The 26197-nt window shown below is 43.9% G+C and overlaps 1 protein-coding gene across 5 annotated transcripts in view; it reads right to left on the minus strand.

Moving 5' to 3' along the window:
• The window catches only part of FBXW4 (F-box and WD repeat domain containing 4), a 224324-nt gene extending 199753 nt beyond the window's left edge, over nt 1-24571 (minus strand). For 3 of the 5 annotated variants that reach the window (XM_073555816.1, XM_073555817.1, XM_073555814.1), the window contains exon 1: nt 21144-21499. In XM_073555816.1, the coding sequence (XP_073411917.1) occupies nt 21144-21334 (191 nt within the window). In that variant the 5' untranslated portion in view covers nt 21335-21499. Of the gene's footprint in view, nt 1-20907; nt 20937-21143; nt 21500-24439 lie in introns of those variants that run through there. The other 2 variants (XM_073555815.1, XM_073555818.1) reach the window with 2 other exon arrangements.
• Between the last annotated feature and the right edge of the window lie 1626 nt (nt 24572-26197).

Genomic DNA, 26197 nt, shown 5'->3' on the forward strand with positions numbered 1-26197 from the left:
GGGCAATCACCATCTAACATGGTAGCATGGGCGTCATCAACAGGCTGTAAGCCAGACACTGTGCATCAGACGTACCTGTGTGACTGGTTCTCTATGCAAGCCTCATCTGTGTGCATGTTTAATACTATTGCAAAAAAAAGGGGGGGGACAAAAGCGCAAGAGGGTCTTATCCACGTTACAAAGGACAGTATATCTTGAAATATGCTCACCTGGTTAGGATGAGATAAGAGCGTGTAGGTAGCGGCTGCAGCAGATCCACAGGTCTTCAGTGACCAGAAGAAATGATAAATCCAAAGGGAGTTCGTAGCTATATTCCGCGCTGCCGCATTAGACAAATTCCAGGAGAATGCTGTATGATTGCAGTGGTTTTATTCTACGCGTTTCAGGGGTCTCATGCCCCCTTCATCAGGTGGTATTTCCTGATGAAGGGGGCATGAGACCCCTGAAACGCGTAGAATAAAACCACTGCAATCATACAGCATTCTCCTGGAATTTGTCTAAAGCGGCAGCGCGGAATATAGCTACGAACTCCCTTTGGATTTATCATGTTTAATACTAGGCAGCCACTCCCTCCATGAATTGGTAGATTTGTGAGTTGTTGCTCCATCAGTATTTTGCACCTGTGCTGCCCCCGCCATTATCATGGGGGTCTATGGCATCCTGCCAGTACACTGGTAATTACCAATGTACTAGCAGGATGCCGTAGAACTTGTAGATAAATCTGACTTGTTTTTGGTAAGGCCGTTTCTCTTTCTGTGATATTATTTGAATATGTATGTTCTCCCAGTGTTTGCGTGTTTCTTCTGGGTTCTCCGGTTTTCACCCACATTCCAAAGACACACTGATCGGGAAATTAGATTGTGAGCCCCAATTTGGACAGCGATGATATTGTCTGTAAAGTGCTGTGGAATTAATGGCGCTACTATATAAGATAAATAAATCTTTGTACTTCTGTGAGCTGTTTTTCATTTTAACATGTACCACCATTCTGACATGGTTTTTCATAGCAAATAGGCCAGCCTCAATAGGTCTTGGGGATGTATTTTTAAATTGTATACAGTTTGTATTGCGAAATCAGGTGACAGATCCACTTTCAACATATATTCTCCTCGTCATTAGTCAAGCAGGAAAGACTCCGACTGTAAAAAGTACGTAATCCAAGCAAAAAAAAAAAAAAAAAAATCATACAGTGGTGTGAAAAAGTGGTTGCCTCTTCCTAATTTCCTGCTCTGTTGCATGTCTGTCACACTTAAAATATTTCAGATCACCAAATTTAAATATTAGACAAAAGATAACACAAGTGACCACAAAATACAGTTTTTCAATTAAGGATTTTATTATTAAGGGAGAAAAAATACAAACCTACAGGCCCTGTGTGAAAAAGTGATTGTCCCTAAACCTAACAACTGGTTGGGCCACATTGGAGGGTTTCGAGCATCAACCGCCTCTCTAAGGTCTTGCCACAGCATCTCAATCGGATTAAGGTCAGGACTTTGACTAGGCCACTCCAAAGTCTTAATTTTGCCTTTCTTAAACCATTCATAGGTGGACTTGCTGGTGTGTTTTGGATCATTGTCCTGCTGCACTTCAGCTTGAGGTCATGAACAGATGGCCGGACATTCTCCTTCAGGATTTTTTTGGTAGACAGCAGAATTCGTGGTTCCATTTACCACAGCAAGTTTTCCAGGTCCTGAAGCAGCAAAACAGCCCCAGACCATCCCAGTACAACCATTTAATTTTATTGTTGGCATGACGTTCCTTTTCAGAAATCTTGTGTTACTTCTGTGCCAGATATAATGGATATACACCTCCCAAAAAGTTCAACCTTTGCCTCATCAGTCCACAGAGTATTTTCCCAAAAGTCTTGGGTATCATCAAGATCTTTTCTGGCAAAACTGAGACAAGCGTTTATGTTCTTATTGCTCAGCAGTGGTTTTCATCTTGGAACTCGGTCATGCCGGACATTTTTTGCCCAGTCTCTTTCTTATGGTGGCGTCATGAACACTGTCCTTAACGGAGGCATGTGGGGCCTGCAGTTCTCTGTATGTTGTTGTGGTTTTTTGTGACCTCTTGGATGAGTCGTCACTGCGGTCTTGGGGCAATTTTGGTCGGTTGGCCACTTTTGGGAAGGTTCACCATTGTTACATATTTTTGCCATTTGTGGATAATGGATCTCACTGTGGTTCGCTGGAGTCCTAAAGCTTTAGAAATGGCTTTATAAATTTTCCAGACTGATAGATCTCAATCACTTTGTTTCTTATTTGTTCCAGAATTTCTTTGGATCGCCGCATGATGTCTACTTTTGAGGATCTTTTGGTCTACTTCACTTTGTCAGGCAGGTACTGTTTAAGTGATTTCTTGATAAGAGATCAGGTGTGGCCGTAATTAGGCCTCGGTGTGACTAGAGAAATTGAACTCAGCTTCCCAAGGATGTGATAAACCACAGTTAATTTAGGTTTTAAGGGGGGGAAGGGGAGGTAGCAATCACTTTTTCACACAGGGCCCTGTAGGTTTGGATTTCTTTTTCCCTTAATAAAGACCTTCAGTTAAAAACTGCATTTTGTGATTACTTGTGTTATCTTTGTCTAATATTTAAATTTGTTTGGTAATCCGAAACATTTAAGTGTTACAAACATGCAAAAGAATAGGAAATCAGGAAGGGGTAAACACTTTTTCAAACCACTGTATAAGTATCCAATCAGCACTTTACCTGGCATACTTTTTTCACTGAGTGTCACAGGAATGGATATAAGTATGGGTGAATGAATACGAGCGTGTATATATCTGAGTGTGTGTTGTGTAAGTGTATAAGGACACTCCACCAGCTGGGAAACATCCAGTTATATTGTTTTTTACAAATATAAAAAAAAATGACCGCCACTTCCAAACAGAAAAAGACAAATTTGAACAGGTGCAAGCTAGGAGAGCCATTCTATGTAACTAACAAATCGAAGCTGCACTCTGAAATGCTATAATGTGAAAACACTGAATATATGAAACTGGAACAGCATTTCTGCTGTAGAAAACATGTTAAAAAATGAAGGTACTTAGCACACAAATTGGCCAATTCATGTGAGCCCAACAGTCAGCGACAAGGCTTCTCCCGGGCTATAAGTCTACAATTATGTGGGTATGTAGGACCAAGCTCTATTTAAAAATTCCATAAGCTGATGAGAGGAGTGCTTGGTTAGAGGGCTTGAACTGCAAATATATAAAAAAAAAAAAAAAACAACTGACCATCACTTCTAATCAGAAAGACAAATGTGAACAGGTGTGTGCAAGCCAAGAGAGCTCCTCTATATAATTAATTTTAAAGCTGAGCTCTGGACGTTTGGCTTTCATTTATTCAATGTTTACATATTAGGCTAGTTTTACACTAGCGTTTATTCGACGCAGCGCATGGCGCCGCTAAGCCCCGCCCCCTGCCGGCTCCCTGCCCGCCCCATCCGGTCATCGCCGCCTACTATCGCACATGGACGCTTGCGATCTGCGCACCCTATCTTCAGCATAGGGTGTGCAGATCGTGCGCTAGTAGGATTTTGGCGTGCGCTGCGCACTTTTGAAGGTGCGCCCATGCGCGCCGAACGCAGCATGTTGCATTTCGGCGCGCATGGCGCACCTACAAAAGTACGCAGCGCACGCCAAAATCCTACTAGCGCACGATCTGCGCACCCTATGCTAAAGATAGGGTGCGCAGATCTCAAGCGTCCATGTGCGATAGTAGGCGGCGTCGTGCGCTGTGTCAAATAAACGCTAATGTGAAACTAGCCTTATAGCATTACAAAGTGCAGCTTCAATTTATTATGGCCAAACAGGTCTTCGAGGGGAGATATGTATCATCAAGGCTGGTAGCGTCAGATAAAAACCCAGAAAGCCAGGCTCCAGCATGTATAGTGCTGAGAGAGATAATAGGGTGTGCCTAGGGCCGAGTTTCTATGCGCTAACAAAGAGGTGGACTGGCTGCTCACATATCCCCACCGGAGATGGGCAGACACTCAGTCCTGTTTGCCTTTGCTACGGACTCAAGAACTGGACACTAATCCAAGGGGGCAAACCCGCAATACTGTATGGACCATTTACAGTACTTTGTAGTTTCACTTTGTGTCGGAAAAGGCTGTTTTGCTTGGTTTCCTGAGCGGTTTATGAAGTTTTAATAAACTAGCCTGGACAATTTACGGAAACCGCTTCTTGTGACTAGCTCAAATGCAAGAGAGCGAGTAGAAACCCTACAACTGGTGCTAAAAGCAAGGGCACGAATCCCCATTTACAAATGTGACGGCCTCTTGTCCTGGGTAAAAGCAACTAACAAATTCCTAGGAGGAGTTTTTTTTCTATAAATTATTAAAAAAAAAAAAAAAAAATGGAAAAGAAAAAAAAATTAAGCTCAGCAGAATGCAGAATTCTTAGAAGAGATGTTTGAATACATTTTTATATTGCAGGGAACCATTTTGGTTAGTGTGGTCTAACTACACGATGTCTTTAAAAAGTGCTTGCACCCAAACTTAATTATTTATGCAGACAGCTTTGTAAAAGGTAAAAAAAAAAAAAAAAAAAAAAAAAAAAAAAATATATATAATTTTTAATCTATTTTTTTCTTCTTTTAAAATCTGAAGACATCTCAGCCCATGTGCTGACGTTCCTCTTCAATATTGCAGTACTTAGAAGGTGTCTAATTGATCCATTTAAAAAAGAAAAGCCCCGAGGGACTTACAAATTGTTTTAGGAGTAATCTGCTTGAGTAGTTAAGCTGTTTAAGGCAGGGGCAGCGCTCATACGGCAAATTATATTCCTTTTCTGCATTCAGGCAACTCAATGTTACTGGAAGTGTTTGGACCTTAGGGAGAAAAATCCTAATTGCCCATCAGTACGCACAGTTCTTCCCTGTGCGGCATCAGAGATCATTACTCCGGCACCTGCATGTTGGCTTTAATATGCAATAAAAAGCTGGCTCTGAATGGTGCATTAATGATTGCAAACGGTATAGGTAAGCAATGTGCGTGAAAGCCTGGTGCTAGATATTCATACTGTACTTCTAGAAGGATTCTTTTTATTAAAGGGAATCTGTCACCCCTTTTTTGAGATATCATATAATGGTATCATTCAATTGTGTGTCACATAAGGATTCTCTTAGTACTTTTGCTTCCCCCTGACCCCGCACCTTTCATTCATAAATACATCTGAACCGATATAAAAAAGGTATTTATGCATGAAAGGTGCGGGGTCAGGGGGAAGCAAAAGTACTAAGAGAATCCTTATGTGACACACAATTGAATGATATCATTATATGATATCTCAAAAAAGGGGTGACAGATTCCCTTTAAAGGGATTTACCAAAAGTTACAAAAACATCTGAAAAAGTTATAAAATAATCACTACATGCCCCCCGAATCTCCAGCCGGTCTTGTCCGTTAGTCACCTGACTGCTGCAGCCAGTCGCTGTCCTCAGCCATTAACGGCGCTCAATGACTTTGTTCGCCCTCGGGTAGTGCTTGGGCCGGTAGCTGTATTTTGATAGCCGCCGGCCCATTAATTTCTTCTTGTTCTGGGAGCACGTGCACGCAGTGTTCACAATGAAAAATTATGTCCTGACACCAGTGCCAGCGTCAGGACGTACTTTGTGGGCGGAGTTAGCGAGCTATTTGTACGGCCCCCGAAGGGTGGTATAAATATCCAAATGCAAGTTTTCCCACCTACAAAGAATGGAGATGTCTGTAATTTTTATCGTAGGTGCACTTCAACTGTGAGACAGAATCTAAAAACAAAAAAACAGAAAATCACGTTGTACGATTTTACAAATATAATTTGAATTTTATTGTACGAAATAACTATTTGATACAATAGAAAAACAGAACTTAATATTTGGTGCAGAAACCTCTGTTTCCAAATACAGACAAGAGATTCTCTCCCACTCCTCCATGCAGATCTTCTCCAGATCTTTCAGGTTTCGGTGCTGTTCCTGAGAAACATTGAGTTTCAGCTCCCTCCAAAGATTTTCTAGGAGCTTGAAATATTCTTCTGTTGACCTGGCTGTGCATTTCGGGTTACTGTCATACTGTAAGACCCAGCCACTACCAATCTTCAAAGCTTTTACTGAGGGAAGGAGGCTGTTGGCCAAAATATGGCAATACGTGACCCCATCCTCCATTCAATACAGTGCAGTCGTCCTGTCCCCTTTGCAGAAAAGCACCCCCAAAGTATGACATTTTCCCCACAATGCTTCACGGTTGGGACGGTGTTCTTGGGGTTGTACTCATCCTTCTTCCTTCAAACGCAGCGTGCTGAGTTGATACCAAAAGTTAGATTTTGGTCTCATCTGACCACATAACATTCTCCCATGTCTCCCCTGGATCATCCAAATGGTCATAGGCGAACTTCAAACTGGCCTGACATGTGCCGATGTGAGCAGGGGAACCTTGCTTGCCCTGCAGGATTTTAATCCATGATGGCGTAGTGTGTTACTAACGAAAATGTTTGAGACTGTGGTCCCAGCTCTCTTTAGATCATTGACTAGATTCACCTGTGTAATTCTTGGCCGAGTCCTGACCTTTCTTAGAATCATCCTTACCTTCCAAGACAAGATCTAGCATGGATCCCAAGACCAAGGAAGATTGACAACTTGTTTTTTTCCATTTTCTACTAATTGTGCCAAAAGTTGTTGCCCTCTCACAAAGCTGCTTGTCTGTAGCCCGTCCCATCCTTGTGTAGGTCTACAATTTTGTCCCTGCTGTCCTTAGACAGCTATTTGGTCTTGGCCATGGTGGAGAAGTTGGAGTGTGATTGATCGAGTGTGTGGACAGGTGTCTATTATACAGGTAACAAGTTCAAACAGGTGCAATTAATACAGGTAATGAGTGCAGTGTAGGAGGGCTTCTTAAAGAAAAACTAACAGGTCAGTGAGAGCCAGAATTCTTGATGGCTGGTAGGTGATGAAATACTTATTTCATGCAATAAAATGCAATTTACTTATTTAAAAATCATACATTGTGATTTTCTGGATTTTTATTTTTAGATTCTGTCTCTCACAGTTGAAGCGTGCCTACGATAAAAATTACAGACCTCTCCTTTCTTTGTAGGTGGGAAAAACCTGCAAAATCGGCACTATACCTGTCAGCAAGCCTCCAGGATTAGCAGGTATTGTGCACAAGTCTGCTAGGACTCTCTGAAATTTCCTGTCATAATGGAGGGTATGCTGTGCACATTCACTAACAGCTCCATTCACGCTCTGTAGGACTGTCGGGAAAAGTTGAGTGCGGCCACCGCTATATTCCAATGGGGCACTTCAGAGTTCTGTTCTTGGGATCTGGGTGGGTGGCATCAGCTGTTGGAACCGACTAGTCCACAAGTTATCATCTGTCTTTTGGATAGTTGATAACTATGAGAACTGAAAGGAAAAACATAAGCCCATAAATTATTTCTCAAAAATGTTTAGTAACAAATGTTCTGTAGCGATACAGGACCACCAGACTTGTCTGTTCTACAAACCTTACATGAAGAACGTGGACTCCTACAGCGCTTCTAGTGCATTATTTGGGAGAATCATACATTTTTATTGTTTTACCAATGTATAAGCCTATTAGGTGTCCTGATCACTGGCGAGATGCAGAAAAATCTTTCCAGGAAGACTTGGCCTCGGTAAACAAGAGACCTCTTCATCATACATCGCGTCTTCCAAGAGGAAATATGAAAAAAATAAATAAAACCAGATCCCCGTGCATTATGAAGATAGCATCATTAATAATGATAGTTGGCTGGTCCTATGGTTTGTCAGACGCAGCTGGGGAAGATAGTGGATAAAAATAGAGAAAGTCAGGTACATGGTAACAGGGAATAATGGATGAGGTCTGTGGAGTCTGGGAACAAATAAGTAACTTGGAGAGGAAGATCTATGTATCTGCTTATAAAGCTGGAAGCATCATGTCAGCCGCTTCTATTAGTCACTGGAACAGCGGGATATCTATGTACAACTACCTCCATCATGGAAAGCCAGGTAACCCAGCTGGAAATCTAGGAATCTCTCCATCCACTGGAGATAGATGAGGGTCCCAGCAGTGGGACATCAATTAGACCTTTATGGCAAATCCTGGGCACGAGATAAATGTCCAAAATGGTAACACACCCTTTATAAATATTAATATTTTGATTTTGCAGTCGGGGTTATGCTGTAATTCCTTTTTAAATATTATTAATAGTGTGACATTCATCTTTTTGCATTCTTTTCAATTTTTTTTTTAAGTTTGGATTTTAGGCATGTTCTTTTAACCTCAAATTTATTATGGGGCCAATTTATTAAGACTGGCATTGTGGAGGTACAATGCACCAAACTCATTAAGAGGGTCACCTCACTTAATAAATTTGGCGTTTCTTCCCAGAGGCGTGCAGCTCGCCAGAAAGGAGTTGGACTGGAGTAACCTTAGTGCCACACGTTATGCCACTATAGCTGCCTGACTTCTGTTGGGTTCGGCCGGCAAAGCCCTGCCTTGCCCCATTCTGCCCACTTTGGTGGAGATAGCGTGAACATGCAGAAAATTGCAACTTTTTAAAGTGTTTTATTCCAGAAAACTGATTAAACGGCCCCTATGTAACTCGAGACATTTTTACGCTAGCTTTTTTGGACCGCATTTTTAGGATTTAAATGATAATGTGGTAATTAATGATTTTCATTTGCAACTTTGGGAAATGACAAAAAAAAAATTGGGACAATGATCTCCCGTCCGGTACACCAATCTAATGAATACAAAGGTGCATAAAAAAATACAACAAAAAAAAAAAATTGTGCCAAATGTAATCATTGTTCACCATGTTAAAAGAATTTCCAATGAAAATAGAAAACAGGAGAAAGAAAAGTTATTTAAAGGGAATCTGTAAGTAGGGTCAACTCGCTCATGGCCGTCTATACGAGCATGTACGGTAGGTCATAGACAGCTGAATACAATGATACCTTGATATCTGGGACCTGTTGTCTTCAGGGAGATCTCTGTCCAGCCCATAGATCTTAACAGCTCATTTACATATTAAGAAAAACATGGTTTTCTCTAATGAGACATCGGATTGCAGATATAAAGGTATCATTTTATTCAACTTTCTATGACCTATATAGGCGGCTTAGGAGGGTTGATACTGGCGATAGATTCCCTTAAAAAAACATAGAAGTGCAATGGATGAGGGCCCATATCCCAGATGCAAGCCAAACACTGGTTCGCATATTGCAGTATGGCTACGTTTCAAAACGTCTCCCATTGAGAAAAATGGAGAAACAAAGCCAATACCTCTTTTATACCTCTATTTTATTTTTTTTTTTATTTTGAGGAGGGGAGAATGGGGAAATGAGTGGTGAACTTATTTTGTCTGGTCGATGATGGAAACCAGACAAAATATAGTCAAAACAAGATTTTTTTTGTAATCTTTGCCCTGCCCACTTCAGTGTATGCATGCACTGCCATATACGTCTATATGCAGGTGTATCTGTCCTGTGAAATGCAATGTATAAATGTGAATATGGCCTTAAAGGGAACCTGTCACTTGAATAGTGCTGCCAAAAGGGGCAGCATGAATCAGAGCTCAGCCGCCCAAATGCAGCCAGGTATGCTTTTCTCTGAAACACCAGAGCCATACCTAGAAGAACGGGACGGTAGGGTGAGACCCAGCTATGCCAATGCTGTCTCTGGCCGGCTTCTTCATGCACCGTCCAAGCAGCTGACAGTTCTTTCCCCATGGACCTGTCAATCAACTAGAGCGGTGTGGGGAAAAGTCGGCTGGAGGCAGTGCAGACTAGTGAGGTCTCTTCCTATGGGCCTCGGCTCTTCAAACTATGGTTTCCTATGAAATGCCGCAGCAATTCAGAGAAAAACATACCTGGCGACAATCATTCAGCCGAACTCCAATTCATGTTGTCCTTGGTTTGGGCAGCATCAATCGCCTGACAGGTTCACTTTACAAAAATATGTATAATGTGTGATGACGAAAATTAATAGATGGAAAAAAGGCTTTGTGTCGTCTCCAATACAACAATTGCAAAAATGATGTATACCCATGGTTAAAAGGTAGATGTGTAATCATCAGCAGACATTCAGCACTCTGTCCCTGTTTTCATGCTCCACCTTCATGAAACTTTAAGTCTGTGTGCACACGTTGCTTTTTTAGCGTTTTTCCGCTGCGAAAACGCTAAGAAGATGCATTCTATGCAATCCTATGGGATTCCGCAGTTGAGGTGCTAATGCTGCGGATTTTACCGCTGCGGAATCGCATAGTGGAAAAATCTGCAGCATGTTCATTCTTTGTGCGGAACTGCGTCGATTCTGCACCCATAGGATTGCACTGAAACGCTCACTTCTTCATGTGCAGATGGTACCCAGGGTCTGGAGGAGAGGAGACTGTCCTCCAGGCCCTGGGTACCATAATCCTGTAAAAAAATAGAATTAAAATTAAAAAAAAAAAAAAAAAAAAAAAAAAAAAAAATCGGGATATACTCACCTTCTGGCAGCTCCTGGAGTCCTTCCCGCCTCTCACCACGCTGCCAGCAACTTCCTTTCCCAGGGATGCTTTGCGCGAATCATCTGCGATGATGTAGCACTCTCACGAGCATGACGCCACAAAGGTCCTTCGTGCAAAGCATCACTGGGACCGGCGGAAGCCAGGAGCGTCGCTGAGGGCCGGGGGCCGTTGGAAGGTGAGAAAAAACATTTTTTTATTATTAACATCCTATCTTTTACACTGATGCTGCACAGGCAGCATCAATAGTAAAAAGTTGGTCACACTTGTCAAGCACTATGCCTGACAAGTGCGACCAACCTGTCAATCACCTTTCCAAGCGATGCCTCAAATCGCTTGGAAAGCGCAAGCATTCTGCAAGCTAAAAACGCTTGCAAAACGCTTGTATGTAGCGGGAAAACGCATGCGAATTCCACATGCGTTTTATCCGCGGCGGGAATTGCGGAAATGTTGCAGTAATTTCCGCAGCATTTCCGAACGTGTGCACATAGACTAAAAGGCTATAGACACCTGTGGAGGCTTCTTTTTATGTCGTTGATTTTTTTTCCTTTCTTAAATACCTTAATTTTTGTAATTGGGTTTCAGTAGAAATGTTGAATCATTTGCCTTCCATAGCCTCTGCCTATTACTAGCTTCAGAATGAGGCAACTGAACAGCCATCAGTGAGCTCATTCTGAAGGGAGAGGTGTTAACGCTAGGTCTCATGACTAAAACGTGAGGCCTCATATGATTACATGAGGCTGTACGTTAAGGTCAGAAGACCCGCGGTCTTTCCAGGCGTTGCGGTCCTTACACAAACCATTAAATCTGTCCATCTAAAATGGCCACAGTCTTCTTATTTTAGTCCTTCTGTTCTGATTTATCACGACAGCCCACATCAAAGCTTAGCTGAACGTTATGGTCATAAATCAGGTGAGAGCTCAGAAAAACCACACTTACAAACTCTCATGTCAGAACAAGCTCACTGGCAGATTATCAGTTAACTCTTTAAAAGCACAACATTTATAAATGAATCCAATTGAAAAAAATTACTTGTAGTCAGATCTCAAATAAAAAAAAAATATGCCTATACCATAAAAGATTTGGTGGTCTCCAGCAGCCTTACCAAAATTAGGGCAGCACGGTGGCTCAGTGGTTAGCACTACACCCTTGCAGCGCTGGAGTCCTCCTGGGTTCGAATCCCATCAAGGACATCTGCAAGGAGTTTGTATGTTCGTGTTTGCGTGGGTTTCCTCCCACACTCCAAAAACGTTCTGATAGGGAATCCAGATTGTGAGCCCCATTGAGGATAGTGATGATAATGTGTGCAAACTGTAAAGCGCTGCGGAATATGTTAGCGCTATATAAAGATTATTATTATTAAAATTGGCAGAATAAGAGATATTTATAATAAATGATATCAAAACTATTCTAATGGTTTATACAAAAACAACCACCAGCCTTACATGTAGAATTTTCGGCCAAACTTGGATAGTAACTGGGCCTTTCTGCATCTCATGAGCTTTAAGAAACGTACAAATAAAACTAGGAAGAGACAAAACGTAATAGGGTCTTATACAATGGCAATAGGGTGTCAGGAAAAAGTGAGATACACTCACACTGCTGAGCTGCTTAATGGCAACACATGAACAGCACGTAACAGCTGCTGCACAGATACCGGTTGGAGGACGACCACTGGTACAAAGGAAAACAAAGGGAGGTATCAATTATGCGCTGCCTGAGATGAAGAATCCTAAAAATCAAATCATTTATTGGAATAGGTCACATTCCAACTAGACTGTAACCAGCCTCACTCAATTCACTTGTACTGAGCGAGACCGTGCCCGTCTAGTTGACATGTGACCGCCTGTATGCACAACACATACTTGAGGTAATGATCCCGCAAGCTCCCAGGCCCACACCAGAGGATCATGACAGCACGCACAGAGTGACTGCAGCCTTAAATCCCAAGGGCAGACAGCCCCTTTAAATCCATAAATCTTGCCAAATCAGACAAGGTGATTTTCTGGATTTGTTTTCTCATTTTGACTCTCATAGTTGTGGTCTACCTATGATGTCAATTACAGGCCTCTCATCTTTTTAAGTGGGAGAACGTACACAATTGGTGGCTGACTGAATCCTTTTTCCCCCACTGTACCTCCCTTACGTTACATCTGCTGGCCTGTGTCGTTGACCCCAGGGAAGGTTGCGATAAGTGTGTGCTGGTGTTATAGGGGTACACCATTTTTTTCTAAGCTCATATAAACACAACACCAAGTGCAGACACATTTCCTGAAGCAAAGTCACACACGTTAGGAGTTATCGGCGTATCTGTTCTAAATCTACTGGAGGTAAAATTATGGAATTTAAAGAACTACTTTTGGGGTCTGGTTAATTTTTTATATAAAAACCAGGAGATTTCCTGTGTTACAACTTTCAAGGAGAGAAAAGGAGGATTTGCACATATATGCCGGGGAAGAGGGCGATGCAGACAGGTTTCCCCCTAATAAATTATTTAAGTGCTTGCTAAGACGGGTCATTTCCTGCCGTGCAAAACTATTTTAAATATAAAATAAACCTTTTTTTATTAAGTCATGTGGAAAGCGTTATAACAGTTATCTCAACCGTACCGCAAACAATGCAAATTAATAAAACAGTTTTATTTTTTTTTTTTTTATCCTATGTAATCATAAAATACACAGGGCTGAAATATGACCCGAGAAACAAGTTATACCTAACGACTACAGAGCAGCATGCTCTAAGTGAAGGGAATGTGAAAACGCGAACCGATGGCGGTCACTGAACGCAAGCGGATGAGGACGACAGGAAAGCAACATATGAAAAAACACAGACACTAGGACTGGTGTGAATTTAATCTTAAAGCATCCCTGCTGAACTTAAAAGGTCGGTGAAAACAAGTTATTTCCTATCCACAAGATGGGCGATAACGTATTGATCAGTGAGGGTCCAACCGCTGGGACCTGCACAGATCGGCAGTACAGGGACTTTTGGAGCGGTCATGCGTATGTTCAATCATCGCTCCATTCACTCCCTATGGAGCTGCTGAGTGTTACACTTCGCTTTTTTCAGCAGCCCCAAAGAGAATGAATGAAGCAACGTACAGGAGTTCAATCCTCTGCGCCATTTTGTAAAGAGGATAAAAGTTTCAATTTGGGGATATACATTCCTGGATCAGCCAATCACAGTGCAGCTCCCAGTGGTGGGACACCCACCGATTAAGAAATTATCAGCAGTGATTCCACCAATGACATTACCGACAGTCACCCCACCAATGACATTATCGGTAGTCATCCCACCAGTGACAGTATCATCAGTGATCCCAAGGCACGGGAAGCAAGGGGACAAATGGTTCACGCCAGTGGGACGGCCATCTTCAATAGGATCCCAATTGAGCACCAACCTGACAGAAGGAGGCAGCAACGGCACAACCAAAGGCACCTGGTATTATTATTTATTATTGCGCCATTTATTCCATGGCATTTTACATGTGAAGAGGTATACATTAAAAAAAAAAACAAGTACAAGTACAATAATCTTGAACAAAACGAGTCACTAACTGGTATGGTGACGATACCTGAAAAAATGTACTGTATAGCCACATTTAATTTTTAGGGGTGGAGGGTTGTTTAAAGAAGTCTTGCAAAGGAGGCCATGGACAACAACAAAAAAAAAATCATGCTGATGGATTTGATGCCTTAAAAGAAATAAAGATTCTGGACAGAACAGCTGCCATCAGGGGTAGAAGTATAAAACTGATCAGCAACCTTTGGTTACAACAACGCCGAGGATATTAACATAGACGAGAAATTATTGTTTTAATATAATAGTGAGTCCGTCAGTGCGTTATTTCCAAATACAGGGTTTATGACTCTTCTGTCATCTTCTGAGCTACTGTAATCTGATTTACAACTACAACAAAGTTCAGCTAACTTTACCGACCGGGTTTCCCTAACCTCTTTGGAAACATCCTCGGGTTTTAGCTGAATTTTGGAGGCTGAGAGTGAGCAGTTGTCCTTAGAGCTGTAGTTGCGCTCTATAATTCATTGGTGATGAAATAAGAAATTGGAAAAGTGCTAGCTTGTGGTCATCAACAGTTTTCAAATGTGTACTTTGTAGTAATATATCTTATACTAGCAGCCTATCCGCTGGGAAGAAGATGTAAAAGATGTAAAATCAGGCAAAGTAAAACAAGGTATGATTCAGAAGGAGAATAGAAGTGATCAGGTGAAGAGATGTGATAAACTTCTAGTGCTCAGTTACATTGGTTTCGTTACTGACCTATAATATGGAGAAGATGTACTTAGGGCAATCAGAGCTTCTTATTGATCACGTCTCATTATTTCCATATAGGCTGAATAGGACACAAGAGGACAGCTGCACACAGAGGCCTTCTCCAAGGACTAGCCTTGAAGGGAATCTGTCAGAAGGTTCAACCCTCCTAAGCCATCAATAAGGACATGCAGGTTATAAGAAGCTGAATAAATGATCAGATATCGTATCGCAGATATAACATTTTTACAGAGAAATTCACCTTTTTCTTATATGTAAATAAGCTGTTAAGATCTATGGGTCTCTGAGAAAAGGGGGCGTGATCAGCGTGAGGCACATAGATCAGGAGAGAAGACTGTCAGTCATCACATGTCTCACACTGGCAACGTCCCCTTTCATTTCAAGTAATCTCCGGAAGCAGATCTTCAAGGAGATCTGTGTATGGCTCATAGATCTTAACAGCTCATTTATATATAAAGAAAAAGATGTAATGCTCTTTAAAAAGATATCAGATATCAACAAATCATTTTATTCAACTTCCTATAACCTGCATGTCCATATAGATGGTTTATAAAGGTTGATCCTACTGACAGATTCCCTTTAAAAAAAAAAGTGAAAATAAAACACAATTAAAAAACAGGTCCCTTATTACCAGGGTTATAGAGTACAAATGTACCAATTCCACACAAAACTGACTCACTCCACAACTCTAGTACTGAATTCTTGGAGCAGACCTGAGGCACAGTGAGCTGCCCGCAGACTTTATTACAGAGATTCTCACCAGTGACGGATATGAGCAAGGTCCCCTAGATGCCACCATCACTCTGCTGTACTTACAATCGTGTCACTACCAAAACAGTGGAGTCATTTACTACATTAATTACATTTACTAGTTCAATTATATCCATTTGCTTATCCATGGCTTTGCCTTCTAAAAGGTCAGTTTCTTGGAGGGTGGCACCTACAAACCTTGATGACATCTAACCAGACTGTGCTTTATATTGACCGCAAGCATTAGGATATGTCACCACTTCATGTACTGTGGTGGTCCAACCTCTGGGACCCTCACTGATTCATCCAGACTTACCTCTTCCGACAAGCCTGCAACCTGCAGTAATCACCAAACCACTACATGACCAGCTCTACCCTCGCCCATCGTATCCTCACCCATCCCTTGTAGCTTGTGAGCCCTCACGGGCAGGGTCCTCTCTCCTGTACCAGTTGTGACTTGTATCGTTTAAGATTACTGTACTCATTTTTTATAATGTATACCCCTCATCACATGTAAAGTGCCATGGAATAAATGGTGCTATAATAATAAATAATAATAATCCATGTAGTTAGTTTCACTAGCAGCACTCTGGAAAACCGCAGACGCCCCCATTCAATATAGAGAGCTGCAGGTTTCCTGGGACAGTAATTGGCCAGGGTGATGCTGTGCAGGGAACATGGTGAAGGGGTGAGCAACACTCGATTAGTACTTTATCGATCGCACTCCCAAAGGATAGACCCCGCCGATCATTAAGCACATCGAGTACGTTTCTCCTTCCTTAGGGCTTAATTCAGAAGTCAGTCTTAGGCCGGGGTCACACTTGCGAGTGTGATGCGAGAAACTCACGTGAGTCTCTCGCATCAATACCCGGCACTCGGGACCGGAGTGTACGCCTCCATAGAAATACATGCAGCCACACACTCCGGTCCCGAGTGCCGGCGGCAGCGCCGTGTATTGATGTGCGAGTTTCTCGTATCACACTCGCAAGTGTGACCCCGGCCTTAGCTCGGCTTTCAAAAGAGTGTATGAAAAATCATGTGTTTCATCAAAAAAATTTGGCCGAATTTCATGTGACATCTGTGTACGATCCATTTTCATACATATACATTTACAAATGTACATGATCAAATACAATTTCATAGGTTAATAACAGAAATGTATCCGGAAAAATCAGATGCCACACGGATGTTCTGTGTTCGGATCCCTTCTGTTTTTACTCACCCATAGACTTGAATGGGTGTGTCTCAGCTGATATACGAATGAAAATAGTGCATAGTGATTATTAGCATAGGTCAATGTGATGTCCGATCAAAAAATTGTACACCACCCGTCCAATTTATATGCTCATCTGCATGAGCCCTCAGTCCGCTATCTGCCATCTGGTTCCCCCACGGACAGCACAGGGACAAATTATATTCTGGGCTTGCTGACATTCCCAATTTTTTTTGACCAATGATCTACTCTCTGCTCTTTACGCTCCCCAAATGCACTCATTCAAAGACAGGATCAATGAAAAAGCGGTCAGCATGCACACGGTATCTGTGTGTTGTTCATTTGTTACGGATTGGTTCCTAAGAGACACTTGGGAAATCTCCATACTTTTTTTGTATGTGAAAAATGAATGAAAAATTGAGTGGAAAAAAAAACAGATATGGATAAAAAAAAAAAACGGATCAAATAGAAGAAAAAAAAACTTAATTTTTGAGGACGCAAAATGAACAAGTGTTATTAAAGATTGAGGCAGAACGAAGGTAATTCCTCTTGTTGACCCCTGTAGATTGAAATGGTCACCGAAAATATTAATTAGCAATTCAGGCTTCTTCATGAAGTTCATGTGTCTCACACCGGCCAGGGACTATTTCCAGTGCAGAATGCTCTTTGTACAGAAACAATGTTATCATGGACAAGGCACAAAGAGATCGACTCTATGGTTCAGACACTCCGCCAGCTTACATTCTGATGTCACCATCTTGTGACCTGCCATCAAACAATGAGGCATTTTCAGCAGTGCCCTAAATGGCTTGTGTACTCCCTCTCCACCCTCAAGTTTCTGTAACTTGTTGAAAGAAAATTTTAGGAGCTCGGAGCAGACAATTCTGTAAGAAGTCATTAGTAACATCGCCACAAATAGATCTCACAATATAATAAAGCTTTATCACCCTCCCTATGTTGCAGCTTCATTTCACTTATCACTATGCCATATACTTATATAGAGGATACTGCGTGCACCGAGAGCAGAGACATTTTCTGTATCGTATACCCCAAGAGCCAGTATTGGGGTTTCCAATTAAGGTTCTGTAAAGCTATGTTCACACACGGCAGATGTGTGGCAGAATTTCCATCTGAAAATGAAGGTAACAAATCCGCAGAGGAAATTCACCCACAGTTCGGATTGGAAATCTGCGCCATGACAATTCATGCTGCACATGTTCACGGCAAAAATAGACATGTGGACAGGGCCCTAGAGGTCAACAAAAAGATATGCCCTTCAATAGTCCTGCACAGGATGCCAACAATCAAGTGGCAGCTGAGGAAGTTCGCTCTGCCCCCATACGGCTGTCATGGAGAACCAAAGTGGACACTGGACTTGGGTAGTGCAAATCTTTTTGCTCATCTCTACATGGCCCTTCAGCTCCACTGATCCATTCATTCTACTGGGGTCATCTTATATTGCAGAAGGGCTTCTGGGCCAACCGGCAACAGGGCCTGGATGCCACTGCTACCGCTGCACTCCGTGTAGTTATTCCCCTTGTGAGCGTGTAAATGGAGCTGTTCAGTGCTACGTTTCTCCAGTAATGGATGACAGTCCTGAGATGATGCACGCATCATTTAAAAGCATCACAATTAGGTCTCCTATGATCTCCATATGAAGGAAGCCCTGAGATCACGGACTCCTCATATTTGCCTGGTTATTTTCATGTAAAAACATGTTTAACTGCAACCAGGACTCGCATAAAAGGCCATAATCCCTGCTTCTCCCACCCACAGAGAGTGATTGAAGGCTTATTGTCTATGAGTTAGTATAGCGGGAGCGCTGTCAGTCACTGAGTGTGCCTTCCTGCTTGACAACCCCTTTAATGGGGCATCAAAATTAGTTTTAATTTTGCTTTACAAAAAAAATTAAAAAAAAAACAATAGAAACCAACCACACATCACACACGGCACAAAGTTGTCTTCTATTTAATCCAAAGGGGTATTTTGGTAATAAGGAGCCATCATCTTTCCACAGAACGCCGAGGAACCCCCCATATTTCCAGAATGGGGAGTTAAACATCCCACATTTAAATATAAAAGTGGTCAAGCTACCGGAAAGCCGGAGATGGCCGAGCGCAGAAGTCCATCTCCGACAGTCCCATAGAGAATTAAATCTGAAGTGGACCTGCAGCAAAGTCTGCCCCATGTGGACCAACGGCTATGTCTGTATCAGCCACTGACGTAGACACGACTGTTCTCATTCACTGACCACACAGAGATCTTGGAAGGTGCACACGTTCAGGAATTGGCAGCGCTTTGGACGCAGCATATATCTGCTACGTCCAAAACACTGCTGGCTAGTGAACGCAGGTGATTCCGCATGTGATCACTGAACTGTGCGGATTCACTGCGTCCAATACATTGTATGGGTGAAATTTATCTTGCAGAGGCTCGCGTCTCCATAAGATAGACATGCTGCGCCGCATGTCCGTCTCCGCGGGTAAGCCGCGTCTGTGCATGCATAGTGGGCATGGGATGCCTTGAATGCCCATCCACTATCCTGTAACATCTGGACGCTAGGTGTTGCTTGCACAGTACTTGCGCAGCGTCCAACCCGCAGCAATTACTGATCGCGCCCACATACCCTGAGGAAGGTATATATTGTACGAGTCTGTCTTTTTTTGCATACGAGGAAAAAAAAAAAAAAACACAAGCCATTTTGCATCAGTGTGTTAAAAAAAATCCAAGTTTCTCCTACCAATTAAAGGGCTTGTCCTGCTTTAGGGTCTGCAGTTACTCTAGATGACTGCAGACTTGTGAATCCTCACAGCACGCGCACTGCTCACTGTTACGGCTCACTTACACAGGCGTATACATCAGACGGGTGCTCTCTGAGGTTTTATCGGAAAGCACTTGGACCAGTGTTGTACTGTGGGGCAGTGCAGATCTGCGATTATGTTCTCATGCCAATTCCGCATGAAAAAAAACATCCCAACATGCTGCGAGTGGCTTCGTACGTCGGCTCATGTGCACCCATTAAAGTCTATGGGTGCATGTAAAATATCAGACTGCACTCGAATGTGTCGGATCTACACAGACAATGGAGAAATTAAGTTCTCCATCTTCTCCTCACCTGTGCTACGATTTTCTCATGAGAGAGAATCAGATCACACTCAGCTCAAACTCAGAACAGAGTTTGAGCTGAGTGTCATCAGCGTAATACAGCAGATTTGTTCACATGTGACTCCGGCCTTAGCGCTCACTGTGCCAGCAGTGGCAGCGCCAGGAGAATGAGCACAAGTATGTGATTTGCATAGATGCGATCACGGGCTGACTAGACATGCATGAATTGAGAAAGGCCAGACATGTCTAGTTGGAATGTGGCCTGGAAGTATGCAAATCACATACTTGCTGTCACATGGCTGTCTGTTCCTGGCGCATCCTCAGTACGCATAGTGCATGAGGATGGAGGACAAGCACCTAAACCTATATAGATACAGGTGCTTGTCCCAATTTTCGAATACTTCCACCTATAAACTGCTACTTCCACATGCAAGAAAACACTATACCAGGTTCACTCCCAAATTCATATAGCCTATTGTCAGATAGTACATGTAAATACAAGCACTTTTGCAATTTTCAGCCATTCTTGAGATACTAACACTTTTATTTTGTATACACCACGTTGCCTAGGAGACCGACCACCGGGGATTATCAGGCAACAGTGTGATGCAGCGATTCCCGTCAGCTTCAAAATAAGCGCTTACAAGCTCAATAGATATGAGCACGGCGCATTTTCTTCTGTCTTAGCAGCGGTGGTCGGTTTCTAAGGCAACAAGCTGTAAACAAAAGAAAAGCATTAATATCTCAAGAACGGCTGCAAAATTTAACAAGCAGAAAATTGCAAAATTTCTTATATCAACAAGTAGTATCTGACCGCACCCAGCTACGAAGACGAGAAGAGCCGTGAAATCTGTCTCAAAATCGCCTGGTGTCCGGTACAAGGCTGTCGCCATGGGGGCGGGTGTAGTGGATGGTTACTACATATGTGGCTCCACTGCGCTGCCTGACATTACTTTGGGGTATTGTTTTTTGCTTCCTTCCTTTATATCCTCTCACATTGTGAAACATACAAGGATGCAGACTTTCATGTGTGCTCTCCAATGTACACAGGTAAAACTTACACCCCAGGTCCCATCTGCTATTACAGGCTCTAGTAATCTCAGCTCTTGTCAGGCATAGCTGCAACTTGTAGTTTCATAACAAGTAAAGTGAAGCATTACGCAAGCGCCTACAAGAATACCAGCACATACGCACATTTCTTACGTAACCCGGGGCGCCGGTACGCCATAGCAACAACGTAGTTTACGTAAAGCTTTCCCCAGAGACTAGGCCGCAGCCTGAGAGCAGAGTAACTCACACGTCTGCGCCCTGCAGCACGAAGCCGGAGTTCAGGCAGCGCCGGGCTATCCTCCTCCACACCGAGTCCCTGCAGGTGAAGTGACGGAGCTTCCTGCACACCTGCCCGAGCCGCCCCAGCGCCCTGCCGTCCAGGTAGGAGAGGACGAGCAGGAGGATCTCCTCGGGCAGCTGCAGGAAGTGGGCTCCCATGTCAGCGGGGGCCTGGTGGTGCTCAGGATCCGGAGGTGCTTCGCTCTCCGCGCAGTCCTCTCTCCCATGGTTGTGGCCGGGTCACAAGTAGCTGGCACCGGGAGCCATGTCAGTGTCTGACCGCGTCACGTGACGGACGGCGGCGGCTCCTGTGCTTACAGCGGTGAGATGCGACGGCCAATCGGCGTCCAGATTTCATTCTGATACTGCAGGTTGTTCGATGAAAGAAGTGATCTGATTGGTTGCTAGGGCAAATGGGATTCCCACAGAAAGGAGAAATGTTCATAGCAACCAAACACAAAACAAAGTATAGAAGTGGCTGCTGCTTATTCTCCCCATCACTATTCTATTGCTAGTACCTTATAGTAATTATTTTGCATAAGGTCTTCATGTTTGCACAGGTTTGTGTGGGCACTTCAGCTGACATGAGCGAATACTGGCGTCAGCACTTGGCGATCTATCGCCGATCGCAGCAGTTTAACCCATTAGTTGCAACTGTCAATTATGACAGCGACAATTAACAGGCTGCAAATGGGGGGAGGTGTCTGCCCCGACGTCCGTCGGCCTCCACACAACACGGGTGTGGGGTCGCGGCGGCGGCATTGTCATGGTAAAAGGTGAAGAAATTGGGGGTGTGATCCAAGCAATGCTAAGGATGGTCGGAGATCATACATGCGTCACGATAAAAATGTTCACACAACGCGTTTCGGACTTGGTTCAACTCTTTCCTCAGGGGAGTTGCTCTAATTCCGAAACGCGTTGTATGAATAAATCTTTTCTCATGAAGCATGCACGATCTCCGACCTTCCTTGGCAGTGCTCTGATCACGCTGCCATTTTCTTCATCCTGTTTCCATGTCACCCCCTGCCCCAATGATGGGTTTAGCGGCCGAAGCAGCAGCCACCCATTGATCCTTCACCATGCGTATCTTTGTGGTGCTGGGACACAACCCACCCGGGTGAGCGGCACTTTCCAGTTGCCTTCTCACTTGCAGGTGCAGTATCACACATGAAGCGCCTCTTTCTTTGGATGGCATTGTCATGGCAGTCGGGAGGTTTACGGAAGACGCCTGGGTCGGCCGCATCTGCACACCTATTGCCTGCGGCTCGGCGTCATAGGAGACCAGTGTTTATACCGGAGACTGCAATAATACAAGATCGTAGTGTATCCTACAAGTGTCCAGTGATCCCACCGTCAAGTTCCCTATTGGAACCAATAAAAAATGTAATAAAAAATATATATATCTATATGTTAAAGATGATCTGTCACCAGGTGAAGAGTGGGCAGCGTTTTGCATCTTTTCTTTACACTACCAACCTCAATTTTACATTTTATTTTTTTATAGATCCCCCATATGGTATAAGAAAACTGGGCGTTTTTATCTGGTATTTGTTTTTATAGTTTTTAACAAAAGGGAAAAAAAAAAAAGAATGCTAAAATGACTGTTTTTCTTTTTTTTTTTTATTAAAAAAAAATCAATGACAAGCGTCGACTCGTCCAGCAAAAAAAGCCCTTTAAGGCCATGTGCACACGCTGCGGTTTTGCTGCGGTTCTGCTGCGGTTTTGGCCCTGCAGAACTGCAGCAGTTCCGCAGACATGGTACTTTACCATGTTAGCCTATGGGTTTTCAAAACCGCAGTGCTCACGCTGCGGTTTTTTACCTGCGGAAAAGCTGTGTTTTTTTTTCCGCAGCATGTCAATTGTTTCTGCAGATTCTGCTGCGGTTTCACACCTTTAACATAGTAAGGTGTGAAACCGCAGGGCAAAACCGCAGGCCAAACCGCAGCAAAACCACAGGTCACTTTACCTGCGGTTTTACCTGCGGTTCCGCGGGAAAAAACCCGCAGGTGAATCTGCAGTGTGTGCACATACCCTAAAAATTAGTAAATATAAATACATACATAGTATATATATATTTAATATACCGTATATGCTAAGTATTAAATTGCATAACAATAGAAAAACATAAATAAGGCTAGTTTCACACTAGCGTTTATTCGACGCAGCGCACGGCGCCGCTAAGCCTGGCCCCCTGCCCACCCCATCCGGTCATCGCCGCCTACTATCGCACATGGACGCTTGCGATCTGTGCACCCTATCTTTAGCATAGGGTGTGCAGATCGTGCGCTGGCCGTGCGCTAGTAGGATTTTGGCGTGCGCTGCGCACTTTTGAAGGTGCGCCGTGCGCGCCAAACGCAGCATGTTGCATTTCGAAACTTCAAAAGTGCGCAGCGCACGCCAAAATCCTACTAGCGCACGGCCAGCGCACGATCTGCGCACCCTATGCTAAAGATAGGGTGCACAGATTGCAAGCGTCCATGTGCGATAGTAGGTGGCGATGACCGGGTGGGGCGGGCAGGGGGCAGGGCTTAGCGGCGCCGTGCGCTGCGTCGAATAAACGCTAGTGTGAAACTAGCCTAAGGCTACATGAACTTTTTTTTGCTTACCTCAACCTATAATGTATTTTTTTTTTTTTAACACATCCCGTGCTTACCAAAATGATTAACCCCTTAGTGACCGGGCCAAATTTTTAAAATCTGACAAGCGTTACTTTATGTAGTAACAACTCAGGAACGCGTCAACCTATTGTTTGAGATTGTTTTTTCTTGACATATTCTGCTTTATGATCATGGTAAATTTAGGTCGATATGTTTGCATTTATTATTCAGAAAAATATCAGAAATTTTACAAAAAAAAAGTAAATAAAAAAAAATTAGCAATTTTCAAACTTTGATTATCCTTTTAACCCAGACAGTCATATCACAGAAAAACATTAATAAATAACATTTCCCTCGTGTCTACTTTACATCAGCACCATTTGTAAAATGTTGTTCTATTTTGTTAGAGTTTTAGAAGGTTTAAGAATGTAGCAGCCATTTTTCGTTATTTCAAGGAAATTTAGAAACCTTATTTTTTAGGGACCTATTAAGTTTTGAATTGACTTTGATGGTTCTATATGTTGGAAACCCCCAAAAGTGATACCATTTTAAAAACAGCGCCCCTCAACATATTCAAAACTTCTGACAGGTAATTTATTAACCCTTCAGCTGCTCTTCAGGAATTAATGCAAAGTGGCATAACAGGAATAAAGAAATGTATTTTTACCATCTACCGGAAGTCTTGATAACTTCTGAACAGGCCACCAGGGGCGGGGCTACCGCGGTCACAGGGGTCGCAACTGCAACGGGGCCCGGAGTGTTTAGGGGCCAGATCGCAGAACTGCAGCCGCTCATTGGCTGTACAGCTCTTGCCTTGAGTGGGGCGATGGCTACACACAGGACCTGTGATGAGGTCACAGGAGGGAGGAGTCAGGGGTCACATGATCAGGAGCCTCGTGTATGCAGGACTCTGCCGACCTGGTTGTCATGGTGCACTGCTGGATGAGGTAAAGTTTATGTGTGGGGTCAAGAGGGGTTTACAGTGTGGATGTAGCAGAGCCGTGTGTGTATGAGGTGTACGGAGCGCAGCCGTGTGTGTATGAGGTGTGTGGAGCCTTGTGTTTAAGAGGTGTACCGAGCGGAGCCACGTGTATATGAGGTGAGCGGAGCCGTGTGTACGAGGTGATCGGAGCCGCGTGTGTACGAAGTGTATGGAGCGGAGGTGTACAGAGAGGAGCCGCGTGTGTACGAGGGGTACGGAGCGGAGCCATGTGTGTGCGTAGTGTGCGGAGCGGAGCCATGTGTGTGCGGAGTGGAGCCACATGAGTACGAGGTGTGCGGAGCCGCGTGTATGCGAGGTCTACGGAGCGGAGCCGCGTGTGTACGAGGCGGACGGAGCGGAGCCATGTGTGTGCGTAGTGTGCGGAGCGGAGCCATGTGTGTGCGGAGCGGAGCCACATGAGTACGAGGTGTGCGGAGCCGCGTGTATGCGAGGTCTACGGAGCGGAGCCGCGTGTGTACGAGGCGGACGGAGCGGAGCCATGTGTGTACAAGGTGCACGAGCGGAGCCGCGTGTGTACGAACTGTACGGAGCAGAGCCACGTGTGTACGAGGTGTACGGAGCGGAGGTGTGCGGAGCGGAGCCGCGTATGTACGAGGTGGACGGAGCAGAGCCATGTGTGTACAAGGTGTACGGAGCGGAGCCATGTGTGTACGAAGTGTGCGGAGCGGAGCCATGTGTGTACGAAGTGTGCGGAGCGGAGCCATGTGTGTACGAAGTGTGCGGAGTGGAGCTGCATGTGTACGAGGTGTGCGGAGCCGCGTGTATACGAGGTCTACGGAGCGGAGCCGCGTGTGTACGAGGCAGACGGAGCGGAGCCATGTGTGTACGAAGTGTACGGAGTAGAGCTGTGTGTGTACGAAGCGGAGCCGCGTGTGTACGAGGTGAGCGGAGCCGTGCGTGTACGGAGCAGAAATGTGCGTGTATTTTTGCATGGGGGGCCCTATTTGAACGTTCGCATCGGGGCCCATAACTTTGTAGTTACGCCACTGCAGGCCACTATATCTGTTAGACTTTTTAGGCCATTATTTGGCTGTGAATTGCCGTGGCAAACAGCAGGACCACACGATCAAGATCTCAGGGTGCCGATAGGCTCAAAGAGGGAGACCACACACTCTGTTAACCATCTAGATGCTGTAGTCATTATTGACAGCAGAATTTAGGCGGTTAAGTGGCCATAGTCAGTACCTAGACTGATCTTGGCTGATGCAGCAAATTGTCAGCTATAGTGTACAGCCGACACTGCTGGAATATCATGTAACGGGGTCTTCCAAGCTGGGGTACCTCTTTCAGTACCACCCCGTGTTTTCGGTGGTCCGCTCTGCGTTGGCTGGAGTCTGAATGAAGGACGCTGGCTGGAATTCCTCTGAGTGCATGGGCGCATATAAAAGATCACTGCTTCTCCATGTATTTCCAGTCTGACAA

The sequence above is a fragment of the Dendrobates tinctorius genome, unplaced genomic scaffold (genome assembly GCF_039654945.1).
Source record: "Dendrobates tinctorius isolate UK_male_01 unplaced genomic scaffold, ASM3965494v1 ptg000230l, whole genome shotgun sequence".
NCBI lineage: Eukaryota > Metazoa > Chordata > Amphibia > Anura > Dendrobatidae > Dendrobates > Dendrobates tinctorius.